Here is an 18,628-nt window from a genome sequence, read left to right as displayed (position 1 = left end):
TTTGATTTTTATGTGCTTTGCATTTGTTAAATGCATATGCTTATAGAGCAAAAGAGAAAAAGGTATTTTCTTTTTTCTATTAAGAAAAGAGGGATGTTCTGTTTCTCAAAATTACATGTTACAGCCCTTAATTGTACAACCTTATACTACACATGGATTAGCAACGTAAAAGTTAAATATATATCATCCAATTGTCAGATAAACATGTAGACACTGTTTTAAGTTAGCAACTTGAATATAGATCAATTTTACATAAAAGCAGTAGAGAAATCATGGATGTCAGTCATCTAATCAAGCCATAAACTTGAATATTAAACTATCTTGCAACAGCAGGTGTACATAAATATCTTTTTTTCTAAAAAAACAACCTATTTAACTCTATTCTGGCTCATTTATACAACATACAGCTACAATATAAATAATAATACTACTTTTGTTATTGTAACGTCAGTACCAGCCTTTCACTTTTTTTTCTTTAATTCTATGACTTTTGTCCTGTTGGAATATAGATAGACACCGCGTGTAAAGATCTTACGACAAAACTGATAATGACAAAACAAATATTAGTCATGTCCTTTTTTTCGGCGTTCTCAACGAAAACAGCGTCTTTTTCTATCTTGATACAAATGTTCGTTATGGTCAGTGTAAATGTGGTAAATGTTAACTTTTCCCCTTTTTAATGCCCGGCCATGTACGACATCACTTACTAAAAAGAAAATTGAAGGAGATATCCGATTTGTCATAGCGCGACTTTACTTTCCTGAAAAAGTTTATATTCAAAAGTGCATAAAAATAAAAAACAAAAGGTCAATACACAGAACTTACAGTAATGCAACAATCACACAAGCTGCAACTATGAGTACGGAGCATAGGATGCTATAAAAAAAGCAATATATATCTTATTAGGATAATGATAAAAAAGAAGCTCAATTGTATTGTCAGCAAAAAAAAAAAAAAAAAAAAAAAAGTGCATCTATCTAAGCAATTCCACCTTTTTTCAGGTGTTATGATGATAAAAAGTCGCTTGATTTGTTGGCGCCTCTGTCGTTTTGAGGAAAGAGACATAAATTATTTAGAACGAGTGCCAAGAAAGTAGCCGTTTTGAAATGTATATGTTCTTAACACTTCTATCGGCTCCATATATACTTTTCATTGTTTAAATCCACTCACCATTTTGACTTATAGACTCGTATCTGCATAACAAAAATATGTGCGCTCCTGCAGACTACATAGTGTATCTGAATGACAAATAAATGCATTGCGCTCAGGCAGCACAAACCAGACATTTCCCATGGATAGTATGTTCTGGTCGAACCAATGAAAAGCTTGCTATCTGTTGTCATATCCAGAGAAAACCAGAGGTTTTTCAAGCGCGATTCATACTCAGGAAAAAAAACTTTGTCCTATTAAACCAAATATACTTTCGATCAAAATTTGAAATCTCTTTTGAAAAAGTAGAAATTGAGTGCATAAGATTAAAAACATTGCCTATCATTGCTTGATGCCGGTAACACATTCATCTAAGCGGTAAAAAGGGAGAGGGGGAATAGAATATTTTTTTTAGAATCACACAAGCAAGAATCATAGAGTCCTAAAATAAACTTTCATATTACAATGGGAAATTGTTCTAATAAGAAAAAGTAACACGTTCATATGCATATAGAATACACAGCATTGTCTATAGATGGTATGATCTATATCTAGCCACATGAAATGTCAAAGCATAAAAAAAAGTAATAGCGTATTGCTTGATTTGGTTCACTACTGATTACTTAGATATATAGCAATCTAGATTGAATCCCTAAATCTCGATTAAATTTCTTAATAGTGTTATCTTTAAATTTTATCATTTTTGAAATTTTGACAATAAATGAATAAATCAAATAGAATACAGAAACAATGTCTGTGCAAATCTGTGTGTGTGGAAGTATGAGATTCATTTTGAGAAAAGATTTACTTTGTTTGGACAAATGAAATGGATTGATCTTTGACTGCGTTTATGCAACACATCATGATGAACAATAAACAAGTAGCTTGGCGTCATAAGCTATCTTTTGGAACTCGAACTTTTATCCGCTTATGAAAAAAATTAAATTTTAAACAGAGATCATGGGGGGTGCGACTTTTTCATTTTATCAGCCCCCAATTAGCAATTTGTGAAATCCTTCAATTTCGGATTAAGAAGGCGTATGAAAGCGCGCAATCCCGAAACGTTGCATTGTAAGCATGCTGCTTCATATTTATCGTTTCTGACAAAATAAATGCCCATCGTCTGTGTGTTTCTTTAATAGGGGTTTTGACCAAGGACCAATGTTAGGGTTCAACCTAAATTCAATCGCAATCCCTTTTTGACTTGCGAAATTTTTATATGATTACTATCATCCAAAAAATACTATATTCGCACATGCATTTGATACAAATCAAAGTCCGTCATGTGTGGCGATTAAAAAAAAATCAAAACGAATGACCCATCTATTCTTTTTTTATGTTTGCATTGACCAGCAATTTAATAAAACTAATGAGTTCAATTAATATTGCACACAATAGAATAGGACAAGCTTAAATTCGAAGATAAAAATAATCAAATTAAAAATCTATTATTATAGAAAACCAAAAAAGCTTGTTACTATCCATATGAACTGTATCACTAAAAAAAAAGTGCCTCAGGGTAATATTACACAAAGAAACGAAAAAAGACTAGTCTATCCAGCAGAATAGATAGTCATTCTACTGGGTATAACTCAAATGATTCAACAATAGAGTGATGTACCAATGATAATATAGAAATAGACATATTGTGTACATACAACTCACACACACACATATACATACAGTTTTTTTTCTATAAAAAAATAAAAAAGGAGAAAATTTTGGAATAGATAAAATGAACGTGCTTTTACCATTGTTCAAGTAACAAGAAGCAAGAAATGCAAACCCAGCAACCGAATAAACCCCATTCCTTTTTTTTTGGGATGCATAATGAAACCAGTAAGAGAAGGGTTTAACTCTCGATCAGTTGGTAACACGGTCCCTTTTTGACCTAAGAGTGTTGTAACCATATAGTTATTTTAACAAATCCGTATTAAATGTCAGGTTAGTTTTATATGTGTGGGAGACAAATTAAAAATGGTAATGTTTAATTATGATAGCTTTTTTATTATTGTTATTACTACTAGTATTATTGTTAAAATGAGAGTATGTATAAAAAGATGAAATGATTTATGTATAGACGATGTGATTAAATAAAAAAAAAGAGAAATTACATATAAATTAATATAAATTAGACCGAAAAAAAATTTGTTCTTGTCTGTGTACTGTCTGTGTGTTGTCTGTATATGTAGAATCAAACTCTATCCTTGATAAATTAATGAAATAAAAAAAAAAGAGACATATATGTATATAAATAAAATGAAGGGAGTGTGCATAATACGTGTCATAATCATAGAGAATTCATTTATACAAATCCACTAAAATAGAAGCTGCTTGGAGATGGATTCTCGGTTCGTTTTTGATAGGAATGTATCCAATCTATTCTTTTTTCCATATGCTGCGTACCAACCGAAGAAGGAGAAGGTGGCGAATAATAAAAAGGCTTTCCAGTTTCGCTTTCAGGAGTCATCAATGAATGGGATGAGTTACTACTTGAGGTGCTTGAGGAAGAGAAAGAGGACCAGCCGCGTCTACCGTTGGGTCTCATGTAGTCAGTCTCGGATGATGGTGAATGGTAATAACCATATTGAGCATTGAAAATTTGTTGTTGTTTGTGTTGTTGGCGCTGAAGTCTTTGTTGATATTGTTGGTATTGATATTGTTGTTGATAGAGATGATGATAATGGTAATGATTGTTTCGAGAGCGGGAGGACATATGTGTACGGTAATGTTGCATCATGTTATCTTGGCGGGAGAATCGACTTGGGCATCCTGGATATAAACAATGAAAGTTCTTTTCACCAGTATGGATGCGGTGATGTCTAGCCAAATGTCCACTATAATAAGGGGGTTAGATTGAAACAATCAATAAGAGGGCATCTTACCTAGTAGTAAAGCTTTTTTGACATCCTGGTTCTGTACAATGGTATCTACGCTTGACTTTGATTTGTTCCTTCTTTGTTGAATCATCATCGTTCAACAAATTCACAATGCGTCCTCTTGAGTTTGTGATAAGCATAACATTTTTCGTCATTTTATGATATGAATTGTATTGTAGATCAAAATCAAATGAATTGAAAGAAAGAAAGAAATAAAAAAAAAAGAGTCAAAATCTATCTCTATTTATACAAAGATTTGTGTAGCAAAACTAAAAAAAAAAAAACATGTCCCCCCTCTCACCCCCCCCCTTTTTTATGGATGCTCCTATTCTATCATTTTCCAATGTTTGTAGTTCCGCACGCACTGATCTCTGTTGTATATAAAACGTGGTCCATACGTATTACAGATGTAACCCTGCAGAAAAATAGGAGGGATAGTATTTTCTTTCCTTTTTGTAGAGTGTGATATTAAAAAACGTGATTTTATTTTTTTGTGTATTCACGTTTCTATTCGACTTTTTGTATCAAAAATTTTTAAAAGAAACAAGTAAGTCTGTGCTTTTTTCTTTTTTTGATTCTATGCCTTGTAAAACTCGGGAGATTGAGGAAACAAATGAAAAAGAAGTAAGAGAAATAAACATGATTTAGGGTCTGACAGGTCGATCAAAGATCTATCAACGTAGATCACCGATTTAAAGGGTAAAATAAGCTTTTTCTGTGCATTTGACTTGTTTGAAGATAGATATACACTCCTGTTGCCATAGGAACCATCCTTGAAACAAGACGTTTTGATATCTCCTTTTTGTTAGATCAAGTTTCTTTTTAGGCTTATTATCAATCCAGCTACCAATCAGGTACAAGCGGAGAGTGAACAATGACGTTCATAGTAACCATTGCCATGATAATCTTTTTGTGTATGTCAAAATGTGTTTTTACTGCAACTGGAAAAATTATGTCCATTTTAATTTGCGTTATTAAAAAATTCTTTTTTTTTTAATTTCATTTTTTAAAAAAGAATGATTATGAAATTTATAGATGGGTCTTACTAAATAAAGGTGCATCCGCCATTCGAAAGTCAAATATAACGAGATAAACAAAATCGTTTTTGCTCTTGACATAGTTTGAGTCATGTGGATTGCTACAGACCATTTTGATGAGTACAGAGAAATGCACGATTAAATGTATGCATATGGTTAGGAGAAGGGAACGAATGATAGAAGCTTGATAGCTACCTTTTTGGCTCAGCTATTGGAGGATAGCAAGAGTGTCAAATTTGAAATTTGGTAGGGTTCCATGTGGTTCGACTGCATGCATTGATTTAGTCTATAGGGATACAGCTGGGAAAAAGGATTACTAGTGCTTAGCGCCTATGTATTACCATACTGTAAACTTTGCAATTGTTGCTTGAAATTACACAAGCTGTGAGTCAGCCTTAGATATTCTTTTTTTTTTTTTTTTTTTTTTTTTTTTTTGAAAAAAAGAAAAATCACAAACCTGAGTAAAAATGAATTACAATGACAATTAGACCCTAAAATTGTAATTAATTTGGCAGGGAAATAAGTCTGATTTAAAAGGCATAAAAACAGCAGTTGAAACATATGTAAACAGGCATTTTTGTCCGACATAAATCTTATTTTAAAGTAGATATATCTCAAGTCTATTTGTTGATGAATGTAATCTATTTGTTCCTCAAATTTTTGCCGAGCCATCTCATGACCTGAATGCCTTGCTTGATATCATGATTAAACGTGTGCCTTTTGAGCAATGAACAAATTAAAGTAAGCGACTTGATACACAAGGGGTTAATTTAAACCATAATCAGAATAATTCAGGTTGTAAGATTCTGGATGATTCTTATTGGTGTTTTATATTAATTTTTTTGGGCTAATGTCACTGTCAAATGAACAATAAAATACCAATCATTAGGATTAAACTTTCTTTCTATTTTTGCAGATGCATGAATTAATGCTTGTAAATATACCCCGCATTTTCTTCTTTTCTTTTTGTTCTTTACCAGCCAGAAAAACTACCTCCGCTACCAGCGCCACCACCGCCGCTCATTTGAAGTACTTTTCGACCGCGGAATTGACCTCTTGATCTCGCCCTTTCATCAGCTGCAGCTAAACCATGCATAAGAAAATAAAAAAAAATCGAATCATACATTTACTAACGTACCTTGACGAGCTGCTGCTTCTTCTCTTTCTTCATAACTCAACACAAGTTGCTTCAATTGCTGTTGTTCTTCTCTTTCAGCTTCTTGTTTACTACGTGTGCTTACAGCCAACACTGAATCTGAAGGCACTTGCATAATTTTAGTCTAAAGCAAAAAAAAAGAAGAGTTAAAGAAATTACCTAAAAAAATCATGCTCAGTTACCTGTTGTCGGTTGCCTTTCTTTGTCAATAATGTAAATGCCATTTTTCCTGTTTCGGGCTTATTGATACCTTGGACCATTGTACGACGATCTAAATAGAAATGATATCATTTATAGGTTACACAAGCGCTATGCAAACAAAAAATAAAGGTTTACCTTGTGAACCTCGCAAGTTCATTGGAATAGGCACATCTAGCATGGCAGCTTTCTTTTCAAACTTGCGAGAATCAATACTGTCGCTCATCATCTTACTGAATTCACGCTCAAAGTCCTCTTCTTCCTCTCTGGAAAGTTGTTGCTCTCGTTTGTTGTTTAGAATAACCACATCCTCTTCATCTTCTTCTTCTCCGTCTTGCTCAATGCCATTGGCTTGTTCATTTTCACCGCTTTCGTTTTCTTCTTCATCGAGCATATCAGCATCTTCTTCATCACTTAAAGAAGAATCGGAGGCTTCACTTTCTCCAAACCCATCTTCCATTAAGGGTTTACCTTCACTTGCTTGGACAGTTTTTAATTGTTCTAGGAGCATGCGGTCAACTGCTTCATTGGCTTCTTCATACGAAGTCAAAATGCTCATTTGAGGTCGAAGCATTTCAAGGGTATCCGTAATCATAAAATCAACATCCATAGGAGGTTTATTTTTACTCAAGACATACATCTAATTTCAAAATGAGTATATTCAATCAACACAAACATGACTTGCCTGGAAGAATGTAAGGAAATGATCAAGCTTCTTCTTGGAAGATCCTCGGTCAAAACACATACCGCAGGTATCTAATAAAGTACAACAAAGACGAATACGGAAGAAATCATTAGGTGCATCAATAGCACAATATCTTTCTCTTGCAGGGCGACCATATTCTATAGAACACATTTAGACAAAGTTATACTTTTGCACATCTACCATGACCAAATGTGACAATGGAATACAAGGTGTCAAAGATAAGAGGCGACTCAATCATACGATAATTGTACAATTCACCTAAATATTTGGCTACTGCAATACGTCTCTGGTTATGCTTAAAGATGTTTTGTTCTAATCCAATACGGATTTCTTCTATCACACCATCCACAATTTGAATGCCAAAATCAGTATGGTATCGATTCAGACCACTCGCCAAGATGGCCATCAAATGAATGTTGCCAAACTTGACTTTCCAAATCTTTTGAAAGATCTTGATCATGACTGTTTGAATCTGAGGATCTTCCCAGTGCAATTTACGTAACTGCTTAAGAATCTTATCCAAAGCCTTCTTACATAAGTCTTCATGAATCAGTTTTCGAATATAGAGTTCCATAGTGGATCTTTCCTTGACTTGAATAGCGGGCTTATCTGGTGGATTGGCTTGATAATACGCATTTTCAACCATGAGTGCATATCGACTGTCTAAATGCTGTACATTCTTTTTACGCATCACAGTCTCCAACATACCAACCATACGTGCACTTGTCTCGGGTGACTTGAGCAAGAAGCGACCACAGGTTTCCAACAAGTTACATACAATATCTATATTATGGTTTGTGAAATCATCAAGGGCTACCTTGAATGAATGGAAAATGGTATGAGCAGGTGTCACTCGAAACTTAGTCAGTTCAGACAAGAACCGAATGTTTTTGATACGAGACTCTAACAAGTCCTGTGTCTTTTTACGTTGAAGACCCTTGAATTCGAATGTCAAGGCAGCAAGTGCCATTTCACCAATATCAGCAAAATACACGTTAAGAGTAGCAATCAACCGAGAATAGTAAGGCAACAGATCAAGACGTTGGCGTTGAACATTTAAGAGTGTCTTGACTAGTTTTTTGCGTGCATTCTTATTGTTCATGTAACAGAAATCGACTGCAGCGCTATCAATCAAGTCACGATTAGCACAGGTAGGTAAACGAGCCAACAAACTGTCTAATTGGACACTTTGAGTGGAAGGTTTGTTGGTGCCATCCGTGGTTTCGTCTGTGTTCTCAATAGCTTCTTCTACCATTTCAGCTGGGTCCATAAGTTCTTCTCCTTCTATATCCTCTTCCTCTTCCTCTTCTTCTTGTTCTTGTTCCTGTTCCTGTTCTTGTTCTTGTTCTTGTTCTTGTTCTTGTTCTTGTTCTTTTGGCTGTTGTTGTTGAGAATCCAGAAAGACATCAGGTATCAAAATACGAAGATCAGGTAAATCTTCATAAAACTTGCGTGCATCATCATCTTCCCAAATACCATTACCCAAATTTTCTTTTCCATCAACAAACATGTTGCTCGTGTTTGCACTCACAATGGACTGTTTTGTTGTAGCTTCATCTACAGGAAGATCTGGCATATCTTGATCTAATGCATCTGATAATCTAGATCAGATATTAACATGTATCATAGACACTTTTATATGCTTACGTTTGTGTATGGTTCAATAGCTTTTCATATGCCTTGGTTGCCTTTTCATATTTCTGCTTGTTTTCTTCAGACAATTCACCTCGAGCAAACAATACTTCATCATTATGTCGATTCATTTTCTGAACAAGCTTATGCATTTTTGTCAAATGAGTACAGACTGTCTTATAGTAGCCTGAAAACAAATTCATTAAAAGTGCATGTGTATCGGGGGTAACTACAGAGTCTTGATCGATAGTTACTGTGTTTGATTCCTGATGTTGATCTGCTGCTGCTCGTTGTTTTCGAGGCACGATAGCCAACACACTCTGACCATAATTCTTGAGGAAAGAGGCCACAAGAGGTAAATTAAAATGATGTTCTGTATCATTTGCAAGCATGTCTTTTAAGATCTTGTATATAAATCCACCTTGTTCTACAGATTTCGTATTCTTCTTGCTATTGTTATTGTTTTTGTTGGACTCACCAATCAATCCTGCAACTGCATCACGGTGGGTCTCAACGCCACCTAAATTGACATTGGATAAAGTAGGTATCCCATCGTCTACATTACGTAATACGCTTACAAGCCAAAGTTCACAAGCAATACGTAGATACGTGCGTTGTTTGGTGATTCGTACTGATTCTTCCTTTTCTCTCTGCTCAGGAGTAAGAGTGGCCAAGTATTGTTTTGTAGGTACTTGTAGTACTTTGACAAGCTGAAAAGTTAAAAGAGGTGTAAATGTGGTTGGAAAGCGTTGATGAAGAGCTGACATGACCTATGCATGATTGTCAATACGATCCCTAACTGATTCATTTTTACCTCAACACAAGCTGTAATGTCCACATTTGTTTTACACTTGAGCATACCTTCCATCACACTTGTGACGATTTCTGAAATGTATTTCTCAAGGTTGAGCTTATTGATATCGTTCAATAACTGAGTACGCATATCAACACCTAAAGACGTTTTGCATTTCTTTATAAAAGCCGTGTTTTTTTTGATATTGCTGTCAAGATTCTTGGGTTGTTCTGTAAAAAATGTATTTTTTGTAAGCTTTTAGTTTGGCCTTTTGTCTTACTTGCCTCCTTTGCCTTTTTCCCAAACAAGTTTATTGAGGCGTCGTAGTTCTTTTTTGGTGTCGTCCATAGTTGAAAGCGAGAAAAAAAAAAGACAAGTGTATTTGTGACTGAACTCTTCACTGTAAAAAACCAAAAAAAAAAAAAAAAAAAAAAAAAAAAAAATACAATTTGATTGGAAACTTCAAGTTTTATGGTTTTCAATGCAGTAGAATGAAGATAACAAAAGGATGTATTGCTGTTAAGACGCCCTTTTTTTTTGTTCTTTCATCCCTTGTTAGAGTAAATTGATACCAATTTCAGTTTCAATTAGTCACTAAACCAGTTGGCCTGACTTTTTTTTCTCTGACTTCTTCATTTTAGTTTTGAAACAGCAACAAAGTTAGCAATTCATAAGTACAATACTCACATCGAGTTAGTGACAGTGACTCTAGGCAATGGTAAGAGAAGAACGCCGTCTTTCAACTTTTTGCAGGGACTGTTCTGATAGTGCAATCCTCTGCTATCCTCATAAACTGTGTCAAACCCTATGGTTGTCTAAAGAGTACTGATGCACATTACGAATGAAGAATTGCAACAGCAATGCATCTTTTTTCTTATCTGGAAAAAAAATTCAAATATGGCTGGATCACTGTAATTCAAGTGCAAAGAGATAATACTACGAAGCTGAACACTGGAACTACAACATTCAATTTACTAGTAACTTCTATTTTGCAGTTGGGCAAAAGCTCAACATCAAGTATTCAAACAGGTCCTCATACGAGCCATTTCACCCCCACACAAAACGCATCTATTTATCTTGATGTTGCTTCCATCAAAAAGAAGAGACTTGTCTATATCAGCTACGATAGGTCAAATTCACTGCTTGTTACCCAGCATCGATCTTTTAGTTGATTTGTATGCAATATAGCGTTTCGTCCATACACCATCAGTTGCTTTAAAATATTGTCGTTATTATCCGCTTTGGAATACAATCGCTTTTTACATAAGGAAAAAGCCGTGCAGCGTTCATTATGCATCTTGTCAAGATGGCGGTTTAGTATTGTGGGGCTCATAAGTTTACTAGAGCACTTGGGACAAGTTGAATGAAATTGCAGATTCTCTCACAGACGAAATACCCTTAATATAGTGTACTAAGTCGCTTGTGAAAGCAAAAATACTACAGGGCAATATTATTTTGTTAAATATATCATATGCGTCTGTTTCTAAATGGCGTAATTTTTTACCCTTTGACTGCTTTTGAGTTCAGTTGACTGTATGTTACCGCAGTAAAGGCATTCCTATTTAACAATAGAGATTTTTTTTTCTTTTTTTAAGATTCTCTTCTCCTTTAACCTTTTCATGTCAATAGATAGTACAGCGCCTGTCGTTTGGCTGTCTGGTGCTTTAGCATCAAATGCATGTGTCAGTGCTTTTGTGCTATCACTCCAGCGTATTTACTTGCACAAGACTCAACAAAAAGACCCTGCTCCACTCCGTTTCGACACAAAGCGCGACACTTCTGAACCTATAAGCGATGATGGCCATCGATTGACTCGCTTAACATTCGGTACACTTGTACTGGCCTTACTCGCTGCATTAAATTTCTATGATACACTAAATCAAGGTGACTGGCTCTTGACTACTTCATCATGTGCACAATTTGTTGCTTGGTTATATGCCTTTGTTCTTGTGCTTGTGTCTCGTCGTTATACATTTCCCAATGAATGGGGATGGATCTTGAATGTACATCTCTGTATCTTTTATTCTATTGCTTGGTGTATTGCAATCTATCATACATATGAAGCCTATGTCAACAATCCTAATGACAGTTGGATCCATATGTTGCCTACTGTATTGGCGCTTTTCTTCAGTACAGATCTATTCTATACAACAGCGACAGTACAGAAAGGTCCTCTTTTTGTTGACGAACATGGCAAACAAGTGGCTGGTATTGATGTTGCTTCTATCTTTTCTCTTCTTTATTTCGAATGGGTAACTCCTTTAGTCAAATTAGCCTATAAAAACAAGACATTGACAGATGAAGATTTGCCTATTTTACCACCTATTTTTAGAGGCTATAATCTCTATTACATCTTTGGCGATACGAGAGGAGCAAGTCTTTTAAAACGTATCTATTTGGCTAACAAGACAGCTATTATTATCCAGACTGTTTTGGCCTTTGTGACTTCTCTTGTTTATTATGCACCGGCTTTCTTTATAAACCAGTTGTTGTCTTTGATCCAGCAAATGAATGGTAAAGAAGACACTGAGTCTCTTAGAAAAGGGTTTGTGATTGTTGTAGCTTTGGGTGTCACTATTTTCGTTTTAGGTCTTGCTGTGGGCCAACTATGGTATTATGGTAAGTGACATGGATCAGGCACATATCAACTTACATATACATTCAAGCTTCATCCCATGTTCAAGTCAGAATTAAGGCCATGTTAAATATTGAAATCTACCGCAAGACATTGCGTCGACGTGATCTCTCTGTAGCCACACCCAAATTAGAGGAAGAAGACGATGATCAAAAAGAAGACACTGCAAAGGAAGAATCGAAAGCAACAGAAGATGTCAGTTCTTCTACTGGTACCATTGTTAATTTGATGAGCACAGACTCCAACCGTATTTCTGAATTTAGTACTTGGTGGTTTTCAGTTTTGGCTGCACCTACAGAGTTAGCCGTGGGTATTTATTTCTTGTACAACTTGTTGGGTAAATCATGCTTTTTGGGTTTGTTGGTTATGATTGTTGTGTTGCCCTTGAATCACTACAATGCCAAAATGTATGCCAAGACACAGGACAAATTGATGGAGGCTCGTGATAAGCGTGTTTCCTTAATGAATGAAGTCCTTCAAGGTATTCGCCAAATCAAGTTTTTCGCTTGGGAAAAGAATTGGGAACAACGTATTATGGAAGCAAGAGCAGTTGAATTGCATCACTTGGGTATTACTTATTTATCTGGTGTGCTCTTTTCTTTCTTGTGGCAAGGATCACCCATTTTAGTCACCCTTGTCTCTTTTTGGTCATTTACGAAACTAGAAGGACAACAATTGACAGCACCCATTGCTTTTACAGCTATCACTGTCTTCAATGAACTTAGATTTGCTTTGAATGTCTTACCAGAAGTCTTTATTGAAATGACTCAAGCCTGGATCAGTATTCGACGTATTCAGACTTATTTAGACGAAGATGAAATTGATTCTCCCAACACAGAAGATGAATACAGCGATAGTACAGGCAAAGAAGTTGTCATTGGCTTTGAAGATGCTACTGTAGGCTGGACGACTCAAAACTATAGTGATGAAGAGACCACGGATAGACCCAGTGCTAGTTTTATTTTGAAAGACTTGAATATTCATTTCCCCAACCATGAATTGAGTTTGATCAGTGGCTCTACAGGTGCTGGTAAGACGCTCATGATGCTCAGTTTATTAGGCGAGGCTATTGTCATTAAGGGCAAAGCGCATTGTCCCCGTCAGCCGGTTGTCGATAAGGTCTCCGATGACTTTGTCGTGTCAGATGATATTGACCCTAAAGATTGGCTCCTTCCCTACGCACTTTCTTATGTCTCTCAAACTGCCTGGCTTCAAAATGCCTCTATTCGTGATAACATCTTGTTTGGTTTACCTTATGTTGAATCAAGATATCGTGAAGCTCTGTATGCTTGTGCCTTAGATAAAGATCTCAGTATCTTGGAAGATGGCGATCAAACTGAAATTGGTGAAAAGGGCATCACACTAAGTGGTGGACAAAAGGCTCGTGTTTCGCTTGCTAGAGCTGTTTATTCCCGTGCACAGACAGTTCTTATGGATGATGTGCTCAGTGCTGTGGATGGTAGGTCATTCTGTTTAGATCAAGACTAATCCTATAATAACGCAATAGCTCATACTGCTAAGCACTTGTATGAAAAGTGTCTATTGGGTCCCTTAATGAAAAACCGTACGCGTATTTTGATTACTCATCATGTTAAACTATGTGTCAAGGGCAGTGCTTACATTGTACACATTGATAGTGGTCGTGCTACTCTTGTTGGCTCTCCTGCTGAATTGCGTCAAACAGGCCAATTGACCTCTATCTTTGAGAGTGAAGAGGCAGACAATGAAGACGAGGAAAGAGATGCTGAAGAAGAAAAAGCAATTGAACAAACAATTCCCGGTAATCAAGTCAAGGATGACAAGAAGCCTCGCGCCCTTGTTCAAGAAGAAACCCGTGCAACTGGTATGGTCAAGCTTAGACTTTACAAGCTCTACATCAATATGGTAGGCAGCCCTATCTTTTGGGCAGCTATGATTGCTGTTGTTATGGGCTCCCGTGGTCTTGATGTACTTGAAAATTGGTGGATCAAGCAATGGTCTCGCTCTTATGAAACCGAATCCAACAGCACCACCGTCATGTTCCAACAAGAAAGTGTTCTTTCTCAATCGAAGCCTCTTTATGCTTATCAGCCACTCTCTTTTGACCATACTGAGCCAGCGTTCTTCATCAACAGCAGCAAGGAAGAAGAAGATTCCTTGAACTTTTATCTTGGTATTTATTGTCTTATTACCATGTCCAATATCTTTGTTGGTACTGCTCGTTTTGCTCTTTTGTTTTGGGGTGTCTTGGGTGCTAACAAACAGCTTTATGGTGAACTCTTGCATCGTGTATTTAGAGCTCCTTTGCGTTTCTTTGATACAACACCTATTGGTCGTATTCTCAACCGCTTTTCCAAGGACTTTGAGACAATTGACTCGAATATCCCTAATGACTTTATGAACTTTGTCATTCAATGGGTTGTTGTCATTTCAAGTGTTGTCACTGTATCTACCGTATTACCCATCTTTTTAGTTCCTTTGCTTTTTGTGGCCATTATCAACATCTGGTTAGGTTCTATGTTTGTCTCTACTTCCCGTGAACTAAAGCGTATGGACTCAGTTACTCGTTCGCCCCTCTTTAGTAACTTTACAGAAACGATTGTGGGTGTGGCTACCATTCGTGCTTTTGGTGCTACACGTCGCTTTTTGCAAGACATGTTGGGTTATATTGATACCAATTCTCGTCCCTATTATTATACATGGTTAGTCAATCGCTGGGTCAGTGTTCGATTTGCCCTTACAGGTGCTGTGATCAATTTCTTGACAGGTTTGATCATTTTGCTTAGTATTGATAAAATGGATTCTTCTCTTGCCGGTTTCTGTCTTAGCTTCATCCTGCTCTTTACTGACCAAATGTTCTGGGGTATTCGTCGATACACTAGTTTAGAAATGAGTTTTAATGCTGTTGAGCGTGTTGTTGAATTCATGGAAATGGATCAAGAAGCACCGGCTATTACTCAATTAAGACCTCCTCATGAATGGCCTTCCAAGGGTAAAATTCAAGTGCAAGACCTCGAGATTCGATACGCTGCTGATCTTGACCCTGTATTGAAGGGCATTTCGTTCTCTGTGAAACCTCAAGAAAAGATTGGTGTTGTCGGTAGAACAGGCAGCGGTAAATCTACCTTGGCTTTGTCTTTCTTTAGATTTGTAGAGGCCAGCAAGGGTTCTATTGTGATTGATGGTATTGATATCAGAGATCTTGGAACAGAAGATTTGCGTTCAAACTTGACTATCATTCCTCAAGACCCTACTCTCTTCTCTGGTTCACTTCGATCAAACATGGACCCCTTTGATCAATTCATGGATGAAGATATTTATGCTGCTTTGCGTCGTGTACATCTATTACCTTCTATTGAAAATGCTTCGAGTTCAAATACAGTTGATTCTGATACTACTCTGGATGAAGTCAATGCCAATGTCTTTAAAAACTTGGATTATGTAAGTGTGTCTTGTCTTTTTAGAATGATATGTTTATATCTGTTATAGGCTGTATCTGAAGGCGGTCGTAACTTTTCACAAGGTCAGAGACAACTTTTATGTTTGGCTCGTGCTTTACTTAAACGTAGTAAATTGGTACTTATGGATGAAGCCACTGCCAGTGTTGATTTCGAAACAGACAAAGCTATTCAAAAGACTATTTCGACTGAATTTGCTGACTCTACCATTTTATGTATTGCTCATCGCTTACATACTGTGATTGAATACGATCGTATTTTGGTCTTGGATCAAGGCCAAATTCTCGAGTTTGATAGTCCATTGACTTTGATCAATGATCCAGAGTCTGCCTTTTATAAGATGTGTCGTAACTCAGGCGAGTTTGACAGTCTTCTTGCTTTAGCGAGATCAAAACATGAACTTGTTGACACCTCTTTATAATTTATATATATATATGAAATAAAAGCGTTATTTATTAGAGTAATCAATTCATAACTGTCAAAGTCATTGACAAGCATCTGGTACAGAGACCAAAAATTCAATCAAGACAATGTCAAGTCCTGCCCGAAACCAAAAAATAAAAAAAAAATGGCTGAGTTTCAAATACTAAAAAAATCGGGTCCGGCTGGGGGAGAACCTACTTACAGCAGCCAGAGGCAAACCAGTAAACGGTCTCTTTTCCTTCTGAACATACAATGGCTGGTAACTATCAACACAACACACATGCATCAACAAGAAGAAAAAGAGATATCAAACAAAACCAAATGTCCTCTCGTATCCTCTTTTTAAATTATTCTTGAACGACACTGTTTGAATGGATGGATGGATGGATGGAATAGATAATAAAAGAGGGAAAGCGAGAGGGGTGGATGATATTTTTTCTTTTGTTGTTGATGTCAAACTGAATTCGTATACTTATTCACTTGATAGCTTCTCAGAACAAGGCTCTCGCCGCCAAGAAGGCCGCCCTCAAGGGTGTCCACGGTAAGGCTGTCCGTAAGATCCGCACCTCTACTCACTTCCACATCCCCAAGACTTTGGTCTTGAAGCGTGCTCCCAAGTATGCCCGTAAGTCTGTTGCCCACGCTCCCCGCATGGATCAATACCGTGTTATCCGTCAACCCCTCAACACCGAGACTGCCATGAAGAAGATTGAAGAACACAACACTTTGACCTTCCTCGTTGATGTTAAGGCTAACAAGAACCAAATTAAGGATGCCGTCAAGCGTCTCTATGATGTTGAAGCTGCTCAAGTTAACACTCTCATCAGGTAAGACAACTGAGTTGTGTTATAATAGAAACTAAACTCTGTGTAGACCCGATGGTTACAAGAAGGCCTTTGTTCGTTTGACTGCTGATGTTGATGCTTTAGATGTTGCCAACAAGGTAAGTCTTAGATGCCAATCAATGTATGCTTATCATTAACTTGCTTGTCTTTAGATTGGTTTCATCTAAACAGCTCCGTTTCTTTTTTCGAGTAGAGCGTTCAAATAGTTTACTTAATAAAAAAACAAAACAAAAATCATGTTGCGTTCAATAGTTTATGCATATTTTGTACAATGAGAGAGTATAAATGAACACAAGAATTGACATCAAAAACATGTTAACTTTTTTATTGTTATTAAAGATTTTTGACAGAGAAAAAGGAATCCATTAAAGTACAGCAATTTAACGGGTCTTGAAGTCTATACAATAATGATGAGAACCATGTTAAATACACTCTGTTATATACTTACAGTCCAAGAGAACGTTCATGGCTTCGGATTCTTCTCCAAAGTCAGTGACAGCAACACAAGAACAACCAACGACCTTACGGGCGTTACCTTCACGGTCGATCTTGCAGAGACCAGCCCATTCACCGAGCTTCTTGGCATCAGAAACCTTGATCAAGTTGATGTTGTGTTCAGCACAGAGGGCTTCAACAAGCTTGATGTATTCGGATTCGGTACAGGTTTCAACGAGAACAGCCAAGTGAGCTTGACGTCTGTCAAGAGCCTTAACGGCTTCCTTCAAACCACGAGCAAGACCATCGTGAACGAGAGCACGACGGAGGACTTCTTGAAGAGCATCTTCAACGGACATTTGGCCGGAGGTGGCTTCAACAGCAACTTCGACTTCTTGAGCAATGACTTCTTCGTGGTCAGACATACTATATACACATTGTTTGTTTAGTTATCTGCTTGTGTTCATCCATCATGAGGATGGTTGATGGCTTACGTACTTTATGATTCTAAGTGAGTAGAAAAAGAGAAGGATTCCTATTGTTCAATGGATGCTTGCTTCTTTGTTTGCTGCAGACCACTTTGCGATGATGAAAGCCCAGGCAAATGGTGATAAATCCGGGCCGGGGCTATCTCGAAAAGGTCTATATATTTATTTTGTAGCTCAACTGTCATTCCAAAAGAGATTATCTTCTGCTTCTTCAGAGTCAGAGAAGGGTAGTTATATGACTCTTTTCCTTGTCCTTATATATATATATATTTTAAACTATCTTTCGGTGCAAATTCTCTACCTTTCATCCGGGCTTTCTTGAGCTATAGCTTTATAATCGTTTATAATGATAACACGATTCATTAGAAATACCATATTTAACCACGATTTATTTTTGCTGTCCTTAGACGGCTGCTTCTGGTAAATAGCAGTTTGGTTTTGCTTCCCCTTTTTTATTCATTGAGGCTTTTTGTCAAATATATAGTAGACCTCTTATTAGTATTAAAAAAAACCAGAGAAGTTCAAAATATTAGAGGGATCAAATAATTTTATTGAGGTGACTGTATAAAGTACTTTTAATGATAAATTGATATCTAAAAGACCTTAGAAAGCAACTTGTACAGTAAAGTAAGAAATGTATGAGATAGAATGCGAAAAGAAAGACTCGGATCTGGATTCTACAAAAAACTATCAATTATAGCTATTAATTCAACTGGGCTCCATTTCAGTTCAAGATTTGCTTTAGATGCCAAGTCTAGAACTTCTTTGTTGAAGCAGATTAAAAACCAGGTCACTTTTGTCATAAAACTCACTTT

The 18,628-nt window shown here is 36.6% G+C and overlaps 6 protein-coding genes across 6 annotated transcripts; 3 read left to right on the top strand and 3 right to left on the bottom strand.

Annotated features, from left to right (window-relative positions):
- Nucleotides 1-3,246: 3,246 nt before the first annotated feature.
- Nucleotides 3,247-4,242, bottom strand: B0P05DRAFT_182875 (uncharacterized protein). The gene is made up of 2 exons (XM_051573165.1): nucleotides 4,035-4,242; nucleotides 3,247-3,986 (listed from the first exon to the last, which is right to left on the bottom strand). Exons 1-2 carry the CDS (start codon nucleotides 4,181-4,183, stop codon nucleotides 3,455-3,457), a joined length of 681 nt encoding a protein of 226 aa, XP_051432759.1. The 5' UTR covers nucleotides 4,184-4,242; the 3' UTR covers nucleotides 3,247-3,454.
- A 1,613-nt stretch (nucleotides 4,243-5,855) lies between these two features.
- Nucleotides 5,856-9,592, bottom strand: B0P05DRAFT_550092 (armadillo-type protein). The gene is made up of 6 exons (XM_051579207.1): nucleotides 8,773-9,592; nucleotides 7,306-8,726; nucleotides 7,105-7,262; nucleotides 6,558-7,059; nucleotides 6,404-6,492; nucleotides 5,856-6,345 (listed from the first exon to the last, which is right to left on the bottom strand). Exons 1-6 carry the CDS (start codon nucleotides 9,522-9,524, stop codon nucleotides 6,184-6,186), a joined length of 3,084 nt encoding a protein of 1,027 aa, XP_051432758.1. The 5' UTR covers nucleotides 9,525-9,592; the 3' UTR covers nucleotides 5,856-6,183.
- Nucleotides 9,593-10,000: 408 nt separating this feature from the next.
- On the top strand, nucleotides 10,001-11,124 carry B0P05DRAFT_182784 (uncharacterized protein). Its single transcript, XM_051573164.1, has 2 exons — nucleotides 10,001-10,110; nucleotides 10,192-11,124. The coding sequence occupies exon 2, from the start codon at nucleotides 10,411-10,413 to the stop codon at nucleotides 10,720-10,722; it is 312 nt and encodes a 103-aa protein (XP_051432757.1). The 5' UTR covers nucleotides 10,001-10,110; nucleotides 10,192-10,410; the 3' UTR covers nucleotides 10,723-11,124.
- Nucleotides 11,125-11,144: 20 nt separating this feature from the next.
- B0P05DRAFT_550085 (P-loop containing nucleoside triphosphate hydrolase protein) lies at nucleotides 11,145-16,090 on the top strand. The gene is made up of 4 exons (XM_051579206.1): nucleotides 11,145-12,169; nucleotides 12,217-13,644; nucleotides 13,693-15,605; nucleotides 15,654-16,090. Exons 1-4 carry the CDS (start codon nucleotides 11,170-11,172, stop codon nucleotides 16,041-16,043), a joined length of 4,731 nt encoding a protein of 1,576 aa, XP_051432756.1. The 5' UTR covers nucleotides 11,145-11,169; the 3' UTR covers nucleotides 16,044-16,090.
- Nucleotides 16,091-16,257: 167 nt separating this feature from the next.
- Nucleotides 16,258-17,110, top strand: B0P05DRAFT_550081 (ribosomal protein L23/L15e core domain-containing protein). Its single transcript, XM_051579205.1, has 4 exons — nucleotides 16,258-16,304; nucleotides 16,533-16,872; nucleotides 16,919-16,988; nucleotides 17,043-17,110. The coding sequence occupies exons 1-4, from the start codon at nucleotides 16,298-16,300 to the stop codon at nucleotides 17,055-17,057; spliced, it is 432 nt and encodes a 143-aa protein (XP_051432755.1). The 5' UTR covers nucleotides 16,258-16,297; the 3' UTR covers nucleotides 17,058-17,110.
- A 78-nt stretch (nucleotides 17,111-17,188) lies between these two features.
- B0P05DRAFT_550080 (50S ribosomal protein L30e-like protein) lies at nucleotides 17,189-17,841 on the bottom strand. The gene is made up of 3 exons (XM_051579204.1): nucleotides 17,824-17,841; nucleotides 17,339-17,751; nucleotides 17,189-17,287 (listed from the first exon to the last, which is right to left on the bottom strand). The coding sequence occupies exons 2-3, from the start codon at nucleotides 17,748-17,750 to the stop codon at nucleotides 17,271-17,273; spliced, it is 429 nt and encodes a 142-aa protein (XP_051432754.1). The 5' UTR covers nucleotide 17,751; nucleotides 17,824-17,841; the 3' UTR covers nucleotides 17,189-17,270.
- Between the last annotated feature and the right edge of the window lie 787 nt (nucleotides 17,842-18,628).

Source organism: Gilbertella persicaria (assembly GCF_025201335.1).
Source record: "Gilbertella persicaria strain CBS 190.32 chromosome Unknown B0P05scaffold_32, whole genome shotgun sequence".
NCBI lineage: Eukaryota > Fungi > Mucoromycota > Mucoromycetes > Mucorales > Choanephoraceae > Gilbertella > Gilbertella persicaria.
This window is presented reverse-complemented; position numbering and strand designations above follow the sequence as displayed.

Excerpts from the sequence above, each read along its gene's own strand:
- B0P05DRAFT_550085 (XM_051579206.1), top strand. The coding sequence starts at position 11,170 with ATGTCAATAGATAGTACAGCGCCTGTCGTTTGGCTGTCTGGTGCTTTA. Across the intron at positions 13,645-13,692 it reads TGTGCTCAGTGCTGTGGATG|CTCATACTGCTAAGCACTTG; the intron begins GTAGGTCATTCT and ends ATAACGCAATAG. Across the intron at positions 15,606-15,653 it reads TCTTTAAAAACTTGGATTAT|GCTGTATCTGAAGGCGGTCG; the intron begins GTAAGTGTGTCT and ends TATCTGTTATAG.
- B0P05DRAFT_550081 (XM_051579205.1), top strand. Across the intron at positions 16,873-16,918 it reads CAAGTTAACACTCTCATCAG|ACCCGATGGTTACAAGAAGG; the intron begins GTAAGACAACTG and ends AACTCTGTGTAG.
- B0P05DRAFT_550080 (XM_051579204.1), bottom strand. The coding sequence starts at position 17,750 with ATGTCTGACCACGAAGAAGTCATTGCTCAAGAAGTCGAAGTTGCTGTT.
- B0P05DRAFT_182875 (XM_051573165.1), bottom strand. The coding sequence starts at position 4,183 with ATGACGAAAAATGTTATGCTTATCACAAACTCAAGAGGACGCATTGTG. Across the intron at positions 3,987-4,034 it reads CAAAAAAGCTTTACTACTAG|TGGACATTTGGCTAGACATC; the intron begins GTAAGATGCCCT and ends CCCTTATTATAG.
- B0P05DRAFT_182784 (XM_051573164.1), top strand. The coding sequence starts at position 10,411 with ATGCATCTTTTTTCTTATCTGGAAAAAAAATTCAAATATGGCTGGATC.
- B0P05DRAFT_550092 (XM_051579207.1), bottom strand. The coding sequence starts at position 9,524 with ATGTCAGCTCTTCATCAACGCTTTCCAACCACATTTACACCTCTTTTA. Across the intron at positions 7,060-7,104 it reads ATTTCCTTACATTCTTCCAG|ATGTATGTCTTGAGTAAAAA; the intron begins GCAAGTCATGTT and ends TTTTGAAATTAG. Across the intron at positions 6,493-6,557 it reads GAACTTGCGAGGTTCACAAG|ATCGTCGTACAATGGTCCAA; the intron begins GTAAACCTTTAT and ends ATTTCTATTTAG.